Genomic DNA, 15,275 nt, shown 5'->3' on the forward strand with positions numbered 1-15,275 from the left:
TTAGCTTTCCAGCGAAATACTGGCGGGGGACCAGAGGGTAATCGGGCCCGGCCGAACGCCAAGTCCAAGCCGCTGACGAATCACGCGTGAGGTTCGCAGGAACAGCATGCGAAATAGACGGTGCCTCGAGTGAAGTTCGCAGGAACAGCATGCAAAATAGGCCGTGCCTCGAGGCCCGGGTCTCCCAGCGGCAGCCTCGACATTGGACGGGCATCGCGGGCCTTCCGTCTGCCTGAAACTGCTCCGGCGAGTTGCCGACGCCCGCTTTGTTTTTGGAAGCGTCCAAAGTTGGAGGGCAACGAAGTCTAAGTGCACCTAATGCTGGCAAGCCGTGCTACTCCTGTGAAAGCCGGTTGAAACGTCTGCTGTATTTCAGCGTAATGCTGTTCGCTTTGCCGCTGCCAGAAGGTTGTGTTGCCGGAGTTTTGTATGCCGCTGTGACAGCATACCGTTAAAACGGCTGCTGCCACATGTCACACATTAACGGCGGCCGTTTGTCGGCTGCAACTGCAAACCAGTCCATAGTGTTCGAATCAATCAAAACGTCCTCTGGGAAAGTGCGCTGCAGCGCTCGCTATAGCACTTTGTGTAATGTCGTTTGCATACGCTTGATGCCCGCCAATAAGCTGAGGTTTACTGGTCGAGGCTTGGTTTTGCCTGACCCGACGGAAGTGCGCGGTGCTGACCTCCCTCGGGACATGAATTCCATAAAGTTAATGGAGGCTGTATAATGGTATATACCTAACGTGCACGACGGTGCACCGATGCACCATATGACGCTTTTGCAAGCAAGGCCTGCTCAAGAAGTTCTGGGTCTGTTTCCAACGCAATAGTCCTTTACACGGTTGCAAGATTAGACAGGAACCTAATTTGGTGCCAAATCTAAAATGGTAAAAAAATTACGACCAAGAGAGGAACCTATCCGTGTCGGACCTATCAAAGTAGCCATAGCCATTTGTGCTACCTAAACGTTTTTGTTTCGTCGTCATCTCGAAAGACCTGAGCTCCTGGTGTTTTGGAATTATGAGTTCAACGTTCTTATGTCAAGTTCACAACCACATAACAATGGTCGGAGACATGACATAACGAGTAAGTGCATAATGACCAAAGAGGTTTCCGGGCAAGATGAACTAGCTTTTTTATAGGCACGGAAAACTATCACGGTTTTGCTTTTGTTTATCCTAGTTATCGTGCATTTCAGATGTGGTACTAAGCTAGGTTTCTGTCTAGTAATGGTAGCGGCAAAAGAGTTAATGCATCAGGCAGTTGCCAAGAAACCCCCCACCAAAAAATGAATCACGTGTCGAAGCACGGACACGCCAGCTGCGTCTATCAATGGCGGAAGATGGCTAACAGGTCACATCCGTCAGCGAGAGATACGTAGAAAATAACAGGGCAACCGAAGGGTGCAAGGCTAGATTCCTAAAGAGGGCTGGGTGGTTGGGTTCCTAAAGAGGGTGGTTGCCGATCAACCACAATCGAAGCCACGAGTATTGGGATTCTGTTCAGCAGACAGGTGCCAATGTATAGCCGATGTGACCCCCTGTGACGTGCACGCGGTGATAGACACCTGGCGTGATCGCCGTCGGGGACCATCTAGCGTCAGCGGCACCACCGTGCGCCGCTCACGCCGATCGTCCCGAGTGTCAACGACGGGATCGTGGCGAGCGGCGCCGGCTCCGCCTCGCCCCATTCGGCTGCCCCGACACGTGGGTCGATGTCGCGCCGCGGCCGCCGCCTCGACCCCGCCCGCACGAGCTCCGTCGCCGTCGTGTTCCATTCAGGACATGACTCTCTCGGGCGCCAGGCGCTTCCGCAGACGCTGGCCTGCCGGACGGCCCCATCGGGACGGGGGTGGGAGGGGGGTGGGGGCAAGCGTAGCTGGCGACAAGGCCATGCAGCAGTCAGGTTTATGGGAGCGCCTCTCGAGGAAGAGCACCCAGTATCGCCGCGCTTCAACAGCTCAGATTAATGGGTTCAAGCATTCGAAGAAGGGCTTGGTGTCGTGCATCAGCTTAAGGAGGACATCCGACAGCTGAGCAGTTCTGTAATGTGGAAAATGCCAACATTAATACCATAGAGTCCGTGAGCTATTACTGCATCCTTGACGACAGTCCGACCTATGGACAGACTAGTAGAGTGTGCGTGCCGACTGCGGCTACGACTGTACTTTCTGTCCTCCATGCTTCATATTCGCTTGACCATCATGTAAATTTAAGTTTTCCCCTTTGCGTAATTTTATAGCTCTGCACATCGTGTTTTGTATTTCTACTTCCTATATCCTCAAGCGCAGTCATTTCCTTATTTGGTCGTCAATATGCACATTAACATAACTAAGGTGTGCCCTTTGGGACTTTTTAACAAGCACCTCCTGTTTCATTAAAGATCGATAGCTTGGATAACTTGAATAACTTGGACTCATAATACGTGGTTGCTTGGTTGTCGCAGCTGAATCTGTTTTGAGGACATTCCGCACTCTACTCGATGTTTGCCATTATCGCAAAATATCCTACGCCAGATCTTGGTACCTAGCAATAGGCAGCGATTGTTCTCAAAACCCAATCAGCAAGGGCGCAGGCAGTAAACGCTTATATTCAATATCAGTAGATCATCTCTCTGGCCTAGTAAGCCTGGAACTATCGTAGTCGGGACTGTAGCGAGTTGACGTTCCCGCAGCGCCGAGCGGCAAGCCCACCGTCGTCAAAACGTTCAGTCCCACCGCTGACACCATTGAGGTCATCTGGAGGCCGCCGGACCGCTCCGAGATGAACGGAGAGTTCATCGGTCACGTGATTGCGTACCGACCACGTGACCTGGACGGGGCGGAGTGGACTACGATCGACCTACCCGGCAACGTGAACGAAACCACAGTGAGTATGTTGACTATTTTCCTGCTGATTTATGTCGTTTGTGGCAGTGCCGGAAGATGGCTGTGCACGCGGTTTACGAGAAGGAGCATCATGTCGTCAAATATACTATCTCGGCGCTCCATTTCTTAGAATGATGCTCGGTGGTGTTATTGCGCAACTTGCAGCGTGCTGAAAACGCTGTAAATTTGGGGCCAACGTGTCAGGGTTGGGTGCGATCTCGGATCATGTGCGCCTTGGTCATAATGTTGGAGCATTTATATCTATGGCTGCCCCACCTTCTGCACGAAGGTGTGAATTCGGCACCACACGCTCTTGGTGTTGTAAGGAGAAAATCAGCGCAACATTTGCGGATCCAAAAATTTACAGGCTGTTTTCAAAAAGTTGGGTTTCATCAATGTGTTTGTGCGAGAACAAAACTTGTGCTGGATGTTCACCTTGCATACACCGCATTTCACCATATTGCTGATCAAGTATGGAACATGTCCGTAAGGTGCACAAGACGCTGATCGGAATTTCTTTTCTGGGTGCCGTTTCCCACAGCTCTTAACCGAAACGTCGCGTATTTTTGACATTATTGCCACCATGCATAAAGTCAGATTGTAAGATTTGCGCCGCCGTGTATGTGCAATATGCAGACCTACATCAGGCATGCGTTTCCCAGAGCTATATAATCGAGGACTTGACGCCCTATACGGAATACCTAATACGAGTCGGCATCAAGAACATGGTGGGACTCGGACCGTACGCCGTCGTCAGGGAAACGACCTTGGAAGGAGGTAAGTTCTTTTTTTAAAAAAATTATCCAAGCCTTACACTGAACGGTGTCATACCAAACACTTGTGCGAGTGCGAGTGCAAATGTCAAGATTATAATTGCCCAAGGCCATGCAGAGCCAGTGAAACACTCTGATCCTTTAAAGTGTAGTCTTGTTATGACGTCACTGAAACTTAGCATAAGATGAGTGGGTTGATATGATGAGAAACCATAATTACTTTGAAATCATCGGTCAAGAACAGATGCTGCGCACTCCTCATGCAATTCTCAACACTTCCACTGCCGGTGACCTCCTCTCACGCCTATTTAAAGTTTACAGTGACGTGGCATTCTGGGTTCCCACAGCAGGCTGCTATGCGGATGACGGGCATCTGAAATTTTGAGCATCTATCTATTTTGAGGGCATCTGGACATCATCTAGGCATTTATTTTGAGCTGCCGGTTTTCGTGACTGCTACGCATGTTGTTGTGTTCTAGTTCCAGACCGGCCAGAAAACCTCACGCACTCGCTGGTCGGGGACAGCTGGGCGTTGCTAACGTGGAAGGAGCCGGTGCATCCCAACGGCGTCATAGTGGGGTACTACCTTTACTTCGAGTTCACTCGGGGAATCAGGAGCATCACAGACAACAGGATCATCAGGGAGGCCAGGCCGCAAATGGCTTATAACTTGACAGGGTTAGGTAAGTTTCATGAAAACTTTGATGAAGTGCAAAGTCTGCGAACCGATCCTTAACTCCAACTGCTGCATCGTAGGTGATGGATGTAAATGGATCTCAAGACGCCTTTGGAATGGTTATTATTGATGCAGGTCGCTTGCCTCGCCGCACAGAAGTCCATTTATTTTACCAGCAGTTGTGGGCACTTCAGTCAATAACCCTCGGCACTTAAGAGCCGGGTAGACGAGGCGGTATTCCCACTTAGGGTGACGTCCCCAGTCCGGATCGAAATAATTGTGAGCCAGCTGATGTCTTTTATTCTATTAAGGATTGGTCTAAGAAAGACCCTTGAAACAAATGTAAGCAAAACGTCGACTTACTGGGTCGGCTGACGTAACTGGCTTCATTTCAAGATCACGTCTTACATAGATTATCGTAGAATATTTTGCGCATAGAACAGCTGGTTTCAGTCCAGCTATTTTCAACATGGCTTTAACAGAAAAACCCTTCCAGCCAAAGTCGTTCAAAACGGTACGTGTTGTACCATGGGGTTGGATGCTACATAGTGTTCCCACTACTTTGCTCCCACCGATGTTTGCTTTTCATTTATTCCAGCTGCTTACACGCGTTACACAGCTTGGGTTCACGCCAAGACGAGCAAGCACGAGGGCCAGAAGTCGGAGAACCTGGTGTTCCGCACGGACGTGGGCGGGCCGAGCGCGCCGCTCTTGTCCAACGTCACGTGCCAGGCCGACACCTCCATCTACGTGCGCTGGCGGCGGCCGGAGCGGGTACGGGGCTCCATCGACCTGTACTACGTGCGCTACCGGAGCGAGTACGACACGGACTTCGAGCAGATCCAGATTCCTACGGCCGTCAGCGTCGAGCAAGAGCAGGTAAGTTTTTGCTCTTCATGGGGACATTTCTGATCTTCTTATTCCACCTTTACATTATAGCGGCAAGAGAATATCCTGCCACACTGCTTGCAGGCGTTCAGGTTAAGCGTATATAGGGATGCGATGAGCTGTTTATACTGTAAATGCAAACGCGATTTTGTTCCAAGGCAACGTTCAAGAGATCTCCCCCCTCTAGTGCGTGCTGCAGCTTGTTCCTTAAACCTTTGATTCTGTTTCGCAGCTCGCACTCAAGAACCTGACAACGGACACCATGTACGAAGTCAGCGTGGTCGGCGTCACTAAATCTCGGTTCAACACCTCCGTCCTGTACTGGGGCCAGTCATCGGAATCCAGGAAGGTGATGCTGCAGCCCGACTGTGAGAAGATCCAGTACCTGAAGATGATGAACTCCCGGCGGACCGGCTGGGATCTCAGCTCGGGCATGGTCGCTGGCGTAGCCTGCGCCAGTTTCGCCTTGCTTCTCGCCATGACGGCGTTCTTCGTTTGGAGGTGAAAATCGTTGGGCACCTGCGTTTTGGGGGTTTCTGATTTACGTGGTTGTATCTAGGGATGGAAATATATGGCCAGGGTTTGGAAACGCTGTTTGCTGAGGCTGTGTGGTCTTACCGGGGTCTGGTCGCCCCAGTAACGTATGGTGTTGCAACTGGATTGGCTGTGAGGTTGGAAAGCCTTTCGGCGCTCGGGGCTTTCGGGAAGCTTGTTAGAACCAGTGCTAGCTTATTCTCGGATTCTAAGCATTGCTCGCGGTAACGACGAGGGCATATTTCCTCCCCAGGAAATACTTTCAGGCGGCCTATAACTACCTGGACGAGCCGAGCAAGACGTGTAGCACGCTCTCCACCGAATGGGAGAACGACTCCCCGGACGGCAGCACGGCCGGCCCCATCCCTGTCCACCTGTTCCCCAAACACGTCAGCAGACTACACGCCGACGGCGACATCGGCTTCAGCAAAGAGTACGAGGCGATCCAGACGCAGACGTTGCTGGATGGCTACGCGTCCGACCTCAGCCAGCATACCGAAAACAAGGACAAGAACAGATACCTCAACATTGTGGCTTGTGAGTGGCCTCAGCTTCTTACTTCAGCAGCCTCTTGAACAAGCGCTCATATTGTAATCCAGACAATCAAAAGTTACTTACCATAATCTTTCCAAAACACAGACTGGCTGGCTGGCTGGCCATGCTGGCTTACTGGAGTGTAAAAATTTACCAGCGACTCATCACCCAGTGCATGCACGATCATTTCTAGCAAAATCCCGAAACCGCTGTAAAAACCTTTACCTGCGTTCACAGACGACCACACGCGGGTGCCTCTGCAGCTGATGGGGTCGCAGAAGCAGTGTGACTACGTGAACGCCAATTACATTGACGGCTATCAGAGGAGACGGGTCTACATCGGCACTCAAGGCCCGCTGCCGGCCACGTTTGACAGCTTCTGGAGGATGGTGTGGGAACAGAACGTCCACGTTCTCGTCATGATCACCAATCTGGTGGAGCGAGGCAGGGTACGTCTAGCCGTGATCTCTTTGTCAACATTGGATGAGTTACAGAGCGTTTGCCTCAGCGATTCCATGCTACGTGGAAGGCGTCGTGAATGGTGCAGTGAGCTTGCAGAGTGACCTTTTGTACCGGCATAGAAACTCGTGCTTTGTGAGAAAGTTTGTCGTTTAATGCATTTTCTGTTGTGTCACAAACCAGAAATGGGGGACATGATGCCGTCTTTATCCTGTAAGTGGACCTAGGTTGGCAAGTTTTGGGCGCCGAGAAGGATTTCATTCATAGTAATGTTCGGCAATTCTTTGCATACTTCGATATCATAACACTTTACGTCGATATGATATTATAATAGTTTTGTTCCATTGCTTTCATGTCGCTAGGCTTTTTTATGTCTCCGAGGCCATGGGCGCCTGAACAGCGGCTAGTTCAGCAGACACCCTAAGCAAATCTCACAATATTTTATTGGAATATCGTAATATCGTGAAATATCGTAGTTTCTCGGGCATTCATCGGGACGCGATGGTTCGTACTATGTTGCAAGGTACATCAACAGAGAGCATTCTAGTTGCATGGCAAAATACGTGGGATATTTTTTATCGCGTCACCCCAAGTGCACTATCCGCGACTCCTGCCGACTGCTGCTGTTGATCTGTCCTGCCGTGAACACTTGTGTTGTGTATTTCATGTCTGTTCGGATAGGATTCGGACAAAGAGCCATCCGGGGCGCACTTTGAGGTAATCAAAAAGGTCGGAACATTGGATTTTTGACTTCAGAGTTTGTCACTGACACCGTCACTGTTCGTCACTCATTTATTTTTCTTCAGACTTTGACACTCGTGACGTCACTGACTCGAACCGGTTGGCATCGCTGTATCTTTCAAAACTGAGTGTTCTGCTGTAAACGAGGCGTTTGCACCTCATGTGGTTTTCGGCGTTCTGTTTGATTCAGCGAGACGCTTACTTTCCTGACACGTATTTGTGTTTTATTGTGCTACCGATGAGGTTGTGTTGGGTTCAATGAAAACAAGCCTTAGAGTTCATGCCGTTGTCTCACCCTTGTTGCAGGATGTTACTGGAGCTATGCAGGTTCTTTGATTTGGAGCTTAAAAATTCAAATCCCTAGAAGACCCACTCGTATCTGAAAGCGACATCAAAGTATTATGTTCTGACCCTACCTCATGAGTGACGCGCGATAGGATCATAAGGCCAGCAGTGAGCTTACTTGGTGACAAATCGTTGTTGGCATCGCATGCTGTTGAGTGTGCACCAAAAAGTTTCATTTCTCTGATCAGAGATATCCTTTCAGAAAAAGTGCGACATGTACTGGCCGCAGGAGGGAACGGAGACTTTTGGAGTCATTCAGGTCACCTCTCTCGGCCAAGATGTCATGGCGACGTACACCATCAGGAAATTCCGAGTACAACACATGAAGGTAATGAGAAAACACGAATGAGCGCGCGTGAAAACTGTTGTGGATACGCGGGTTTGGTATGTCGCAAATGTCTGTCTTGTTTCAGACCATGATTCAAATATTTGATGATAAGTTGACAGGGATAGAGCCTTCAGCATATATAGCCCGGCAGCACACTAGTCATTTTGCGGCACGTTAATAGTTATACGCTATTTCTAGTCTGATACGCCGGTAATAATAACATAGTACTTGTGACTAATATCACTAAGGTGAAGGCTACTTATATGAATATCTGCCATATGGTTCGCTTTATAATGACGTTGGCCCAAATCACACACCAAGCTTACGATGGTCAAGAAAAATCTGGTCATATTGAAAACAAGAGACGTTTGAGAGTAGAAGCGGCAGGATTTTTGGACAGGCTGCACACTGCAGCACGTCCGCATCAGCGTGCGCGTACGTTTCCAGCTGAAGAAGAAGCGCCGGGCGTCGACGGAGAGGACGGTGTACCAGTACCACTACACTAACTGGCCGGACCACGGCATCCCCGAGAGTCCGCTGCCGATCCTCAGCTTCGTCCGGAAGTCGGCCGCCGCCAACCCGGAGGGAGCCGGGCCCATCGTGGTCCACTGCAGGTGAGCCGCGGTGGCCGGCTTCGGGTGCGGCTCGGCGGACTGACGTCGGGGCTGGTGCGGCGGTGTGTCCGCCGGAGGGGAGGGAACTGGGACCATCATGGTCCACTGCAGGTGAGCCGCGGTGGCCGACTTCAGGTGCGGCCCGGCGGACTGACGTCGGGGCCGGTGCGGCGGTGTGTCCGCCGGAGGGGGATGGGGGGGGGGGGGGGGGGTAACCGGCGAGGTATTTGTAGGATATCGTCGCCTCTGGAGGCTTGAATACCTTGGCTTTAAACAGGGTGTGGTTTGCTTCGCTGACCGTTGATGAGCCAGCTGAGCAAGCCAGCTGACGCTTGGTGAGATGGATGAAATACAGATGGTTGTCGTAGCCACATGCAACTCATTATCGACGACCTAATTTTTAACGTTTAACGTACCTTTAATGTTTGACGTTTAATGTAGCTCTTGAAATTCCGGGTAGTTACAGACCATCACAAATTCGTGATATTTTCGCTTCCAGTGCGGGTGTTGGGCGGACCGGCACCTACATTGTCCTGGACTCGATGATGCGGATGATCCGGGCGAAGGGCGAACTGAACGTCTTTGGCTTCCTCAAGTACATCCGGACGCAACGCAACTTCCTGGTGCAGACCGAGGAGCAGTACATATTCCTGCACGACGCTCTGATGGAGCTGATCGAAAGTGGCGAGACCGATATACACCGTACTTTTCTGCGGCGATATTTGCACAACCTCCTAACCACAGAGGAGGATGTCTATCCTTGGTACAACCTCGACAGACAGTTCAGGGTGAGTTTTACAGTTTGGCGTATAGATAAAGAAGGTCCCTTTGCACGATGCCCCGAAGAAGGAACGGTACAATTTAGCTGGAAGGTTCGTCTATAATTCTTGCTGTGATCTGCAGTCTTTTGAAGCATCGAATGCACTTCTTTTTCTGAGCTTGAGAGCACAATGTTGTTGATGTCCCTGTCGGCCAGAATTAGTCAATGGAAAGCTTGTTCCCTTATTGAGGTATGTTACGTTTCCCAGCTGGTCACTTACGACCAGGCGTCGGACTTCAACATGACCTCGGGGCGTCACCCGGCCAACGTGCACAAGAGCCGGCGAGGCGAGCTGCTGCCCACCGAGGCGAGCCGCGTGTGCGTCACGCCGCGGCCGGGCGTCGAATGCTCCGACTATATCAACGCCTCCTGGCTGCCGGGCTTCAGCCGGCTGCGGGAGTTCGTGGTGACGCAGCACCCGCTGGCCTCGACGCTGGCCGCCTTCTGGCAGATGGTCTGGGATCACAACGCCCAGACGATCGTTCTGCTCAGTCCTGTGGATGACCAGGTGAGAGGCGACGGGGATCGTAACGTCCAAACGACCGCCCACATCCTGACCGCACGTGGATGATCAACCTAAGATAGTCAGATTCTGGCTCAGAGAAAGAAACAACGATGCATCTCAAAGCAAAGTCTTCTTGGCATGCATTTTAACGATGACTTTGTGATTAGCTGTACTGATCTGGTCGCCCCGTTGGCTTTGTTTCAGGAGTACTGCATCTTCTGGCCGCTGGAACACGACGACATTGACTGCGAGCAGTTCCGGGTCCGCTTCACGGCCGAGGCTCAGGGTGGACACTACGTGCTGCGGGACTTTACCTTACAATCACACACGGTAAGGCACGGAATGGTGATTTCAGAGAGCTCTGCTCGTCATAGCATATTCGCCCAGGGCGGCTGTCTATCCGTATTAGACCCGCCTCCAACAGTGCTAACGCTGCGATTTTTGTCGCCGCAGGACGACTACGAGCTGGCGGTGCGCATCATCCAGTGCTCCAACTGGCCGGCGACCTGCTCGCCCGTCGGTCATGTGTTCGACCTGATCCAGGTGGTGCAGCGCTGGCACCTGGAGTACCAGAACGGGCCGTGCGTGGTGGTAGACCGCTTCGGCGGCACCGAGGCCGCCACCTTCTGCTGCCTGACCACGCTGATGAAGCAGCTGGAGTACGAGTCGCACGCCGACGTGTACATGTACGCGCGACTGTACCACACGCGGCGGCCGGGCGTGTGGCGGGCGCAGGACGACTTCCTGCTGCTGTACCGGGCGGCGGAGGCGCTGGTGGCCGGCGGCTGTGGCCCGCCGTCGCTGCCGCCGCCGCCGCCTCCGCCTCCACCCGACGTGACGGACGTGCCCCGTCCGACGCTGAAGTCGATCCTGAAGAAGGGCGGCACGTGCCAGCGCCAGCGGTCCGTGCGCTGCAGCGACACTCTCGTCAGGATCCCGCCCGACGGCATGGAGAGTTTCGTGGTGGACGTCGGTGAAGACCTGTCGAGTCCGTAGAATGTGCGCCACCAACCGAGGGGTTGTCGAGTCTGTCGGGTGCGCAACAGGGGTGACTCGATGAAAAGAGTTCCTGCAGTGAACTTGGGGGAAAGTGCGTTGAGCTACTGCCTGAGTGCGCCCTGTCGTATGTGGTCGTACGCTGCTGGCTTCTGCTCAAGTTGGGGTTTCCAGCCCAGCCAGAGTCTGTACCCACTCTGAGACTGAGGGACCATCGGGAATATGGTAACAGTAGCAGCACGCTGCGACTGTGAATGTAGCCTCATTTGACCCGGCTGGAGTGTGGGTCGCAGCTGCCGGTGGGACGTGTGCTCGATGCGTAATTGCTATACAGTTAAGACGTCTCAAAAGTCGCCGTCAAGTGTGCTGCCGGATCTCATACTCTGGACGTCCTTAGGTGGCCGGATTCATGCTAGCAGCGACGAGATTTCTACAGTCTCATGCTGCGGTACCGGGGAGCATGGAAGTGTCTGTAAATGAGTGTAACTACTCACAGATGGGCCACGCAAGACGCCGTGTACAAAGTGTAGAAATGTTCTTATGATGTCTTACACATTGTGTATGCGAGGGAAGGCTGGAATTGTCGCAAGTCTGACAGAAGCCACTAGGTTAAACACTGGGTGGCTGCAACTCAATTAAAGGCATCTCAACATGTCCATGCTGCTACTTGAGGCGTAACGTCACACTTAAGCGTCTTGGCTTGTGCAGCTGCGTGGCTGCTGTACTTTCCATTGTATTTGGATCTAGTTATCATCGTGTTCTGGAATAGCGTGTGCAGTATTCGCGGATCTTGGCGTTTCTGATCGTGGAACTGGGTGTTTACTGTGATATTTTATAATGGCATTTGCTGTGATATGTGATCATGTATTGGGGAATAAAAACCGAGGCGTGATTCAATGTTCCGGTATCTGCTTACAAACTGCCCTATTCGGGTTCAGGCGACCGATCCTACATTACTATCACAGACGCAGACATACAAAGTTTGAAGTCAGAGTGGTGGTAAAAGCAGACAAAACCTCTGTTGTTCAAAGCCACACACGAGAATCGCAGCCCGAGTAGCACTGGTCATATTTGCCGGCATGCGACCACTTCGTTCATCGATAGCTCAGTAGTACCCGACTACCCCATGCACTACAACGCGTATTTACCGGGCCACACTTACGGCCCACTCTCGCGAGCGTCTGAGCCGGCCATGCGCCACGCTCTCGTAAACAAGCTGCACCGCATCCTGGGCGCGTGCATGCTGTTCTAGCGCCTGAACCGGCCGCGGCCGTCCGTCCCCGTAAACCTCAGTCTGGGGAGGGGTCACAAGGTCATGGTGTAAACGGGCCAGTTGGGATCTTGTGTGATGGCTAGCGTTCTCCGACCATTCACAACACCCCCCTCTCTCCAGCTCTGGAGTCGTCCTTGACAAATCTTTGGACAGGGAAAGAGCAGATTTCCTCATGAGGGCAAAATCACCAACAGCAATAAGGCAAGACACCTGAAACATGTGCACCAGTCAGCTGACCTCCTGCCATCGGACGGCCTCACCCGAAATGCCCTACTGGTCGAAGAATCTGTGTCTGCGCGATGGTTTGTCGCCGCAGCTGCGGTCGATGTTGACGCTGCGACCACAGCAGCTCCAGCGCCGCACCGGCCGCCCTCGGCGCAGCTCCGCCGAACTCAACCCCGACATCTCTGTGGCAGCCGCAAGGTCGATCCAGCCCCACGAGTCCTTAATCAGTCCTGTTTCCAGGTGCTAGCAGCAGGTGGTGGAGCTGCTAGTTCGCAGGTGGAGCTGCTGGCCCAATGCCCCCGGGCCCTCGGCGGGTCCTGCCGTCGGCGGCTCGACTCCCTATGGTTTGACCCCTTTCCCATGAATTAGGGCTCCGCTCCTTTAAGGGCGCCACTCTCTTGAGGTAAGGTCAATGTCGAGGTCAATGTTACATCAGATTAGATTTGAAAAGCGCAAACTTGCTGTTGACAGATAATTTCTCGAGTAAATGCGTCTGAGGTGTGTCAAGGATTGTGTTAATTTTGTTTCAGGTCCAGGTCACGTCACGTAGAGCATCTGAAACCCTCTGGTAATACGTGTGCTCAGAGCCCCCCAAAATATTTCAGTATCTCATCGGCATGAAAAGCCTGTTTTTATCCTTGATATCCGGGCACATGTATGTCTCTAACGTAGTGTTAGTCGTTAGTAAGCCTTTCACGATTCACAAACAGCACTGTCGGATGTGTGTAACGTACGTGCAAGGTCATTCCACTTCAATGTCATCCGAAATTAAGCAGTTACATCAGGCTGCCTCACATTCCTCGTAGAAAATGATGGTGTGATTTGACTTACATCACCTCTTAACTGTGGGCCAATACATAGATTCGTATATATGACAAAACCCGTGGATGACCTCGTTGACCAAATCGAACAGATGAACTGCAAAATCTGCTGAAAAATGATCCATGTAAAAATGTAAAAGCACATCGGGTGCGAAATCGTCAAGAGATTTGTAGCCCTCTCCCCATCCACCACACACGCACACATACACGGGAGAAGATGGCGGAACCGGTCTGACAAACTATGGCTGATGAAATAACCGGCAGCTCCATGGCGTCTCACAGAAATACAAGCCTGAACCGTCACCAACGTTCTGCTTTGGTCATTTGTTCAGCACTTAAGTGCCTCACGAGTCACAAAGATAAACAATCCCTTACGTGAAGGCAAGTCAGACTGTTTTGAATGCGCGCCTAAACAAAGCCCGAATGCCGAGGGCGACGGTGTCCTGAGTTGTGGAAACCTGGCGAAACTCCTCCGCCGTTTTCACCAGCTGAGGCTCTGTCAGCCTGCCATACCGCTGCCACGAACGGCACGCCAGATATTTGGGCCCCATATGGCACCCTTACCTGGAACGTAAAATCGTATTTAACAGGCTTTTATTGTTCTCACAAGTGGTCCCGAATGACTCACACCTCCTGGGCAGTGATTTACATTCGCCGTTATACGCTGACTGGGCGGCCGTCAATGAAAAATAAATTCTCCCAAGTACATTATCTCCCTATAAACCGACACCGCACAAATGCCTGCGGGCAATTTATTGCTGCATTCTGATAAAATTAGCCACCTTTAAGAGGCTCTGAAATCCGAGCACGTCCGGCGCCTGTTGAGAATCGAGCTCGCCGTTGAAAATGTCAACCATTCCCGGCCGAATCGAAGTGCTTCAGTTAGCGCGCTGAGCCACCGACCGCAGCCTAACTCGAGTTGGACAGTTATATGCGCAATGCCTGCTGCAAGCCAACTTACTTAGATCTTCACCGGGGGGATAATTAGCATAGCTTTTCGTGTCCGAGACTCAAATGCAATTAAACGGGATTGGAATTGACATGCACTGATTAGGTGTTGCTGCTCGCCAGGGTTTTAAATTCACGTGTCTGTGATGTGCAAATACATGCAGAAATCAAACGCCGGCAATTCGGCTCCATCCCGAATCCAGCCACACCTACATGTGTGCATGCGTGCTGAAGAAAAATACAATTTATGATACTGGGGGCGGTTATACCGCCCTGGTCCACTGCCATCCAATCCGTGGAGATTACGCAGCCAGTCTGCCACGTGCAGGACCGGGCAGTGACCCTCCTGGGAGTCGGGCTTGCGCCACCCGGGCTTCCGCATTGCCACCCGGACAGACGACATGGATTATACCAGATCAAAGTGAGGATCAAAATGACACCACGGCGAAAATTAAATTGTTGCGGTATCCATGCGGTGCGGCTGCAGAGGCGGCCAGGCCAGAACTCAGCCAGAATTGTCGTTAGGTGTTACCGTGTCTGACATGAACTCCATCCTTGCGTCTGCCGAGAAGAATCCGTGTGAAAGTCCTGCGGACACTCGGTCCACAGGGCATCGTCCAATGGTCGCAAGCTGCTCTCGCCCCGGTTCTTTCCTTTCATGATAATCGCACAGTTGTGTTCGAGAATGACGGGAGATCAGCAGACATACACCCACGAAACATTTCGTATGTTTTCAACGTCCTCGTGATATTCTCTGTAAATGTTTCGCGTCTAGGGTATTCAACAGAACAGAGGCCTAAATACAAAGTCGCATTGCGATGCTATCAGTTCGAAAAAGCTCACTTGACCCGCCGCTCCCCGCAGTTTTTCCTCTTCCTTGCGTCCTTGGAATTCCGCCGCTGCTCAACCCCTCCCAAATTAAAAAG

General features: G+C 51.9%; 2 protein-coding genes across 3 annotated transcripts in view; both read left to right on the forward strand.

Moving 5' to 3' along the window:
• Nucleotides 1-4,217, forward strand: part of LOC119092173 (protein sidekick-2-like) — a 66,783-nt gene extending 62,566 nt beyond the window's left edge. Inside the window, exons 5-8 of the mRNA XM_037215150.1 lie at nt 2,677-2,870; nt 3,532-3,646; nt 4,122-4,146; nt 4,190-4,217. Of these exons, the coding sequence (XP_037071045.1) occupies nt 2,677-2,870; nt 3,532-3,646; nt 4,122-4,146; nt 4,190-4,217 (362 nt within the window). The remainder of the gene's footprint in view (nt 1-2,676; nt 2,871-3,531; nt 3,647-4,121; nt 4,147-4,189) is intronic.
• Nucleotides 4,142-11,963, forward strand: LOC119092022 (tyrosine-protein phosphatase 99A). 2 transcript variants are annotated; one of them, XM_037214973.1, is made up of 12 exons: nt 4,142-4,325; nt 4,917-5,197; nt 5,439-5,707; nt 5,994-6,277; nt 6,512-6,723; nt 7,415-7,450; nt 8,022-8,147; nt 8,595-8,761; nt 9,261-9,549; nt 9,790-10,089; nt 10,291-10,416; nt 10,540-11,963. In XM_037214973.1, exons 1-12 carry the CDS (start codon nt 4,301-4,303, stop codon nt 11,080-11,082), a joined length of 2,658 nt encoding a protein of 885 aa, XP_037070868.1. In that variant the 5' UTR covers nt 4,142-4,300; the 3' UTR covers nt 11,083-11,963. The 2 variants fall into 2 exon arrangements, with proteins under 2 accessions (XP_037070868.1, XP_037070869.1); XM_037214974.1 differs by lacking the exon at nt 7,415-7,450.
• Nucleotides 11,964-15,275: the final 3,312 nt, after the last annotated feature.

The sequence above is a fragment of the Pollicipes pollicipes genome, unplaced genomic scaffold, assembly GCF_011947565.3.
Source record: "Pollicipes pollicipes isolate AB1234 unplaced genomic scaffold, Ppol_2.1 Scaffold_3447;HRSCAF=4054_pilon_pilon_pilon, whole genome shotgun sequence".
In the NCBI taxonomy this organism is placed as follows: Eukaryota; Metazoa; Arthropoda; class Thecostraca; order Pollicipedomorpha; family Pollicipedidae; genus Pollicipes; species Pollicipes pollicipes.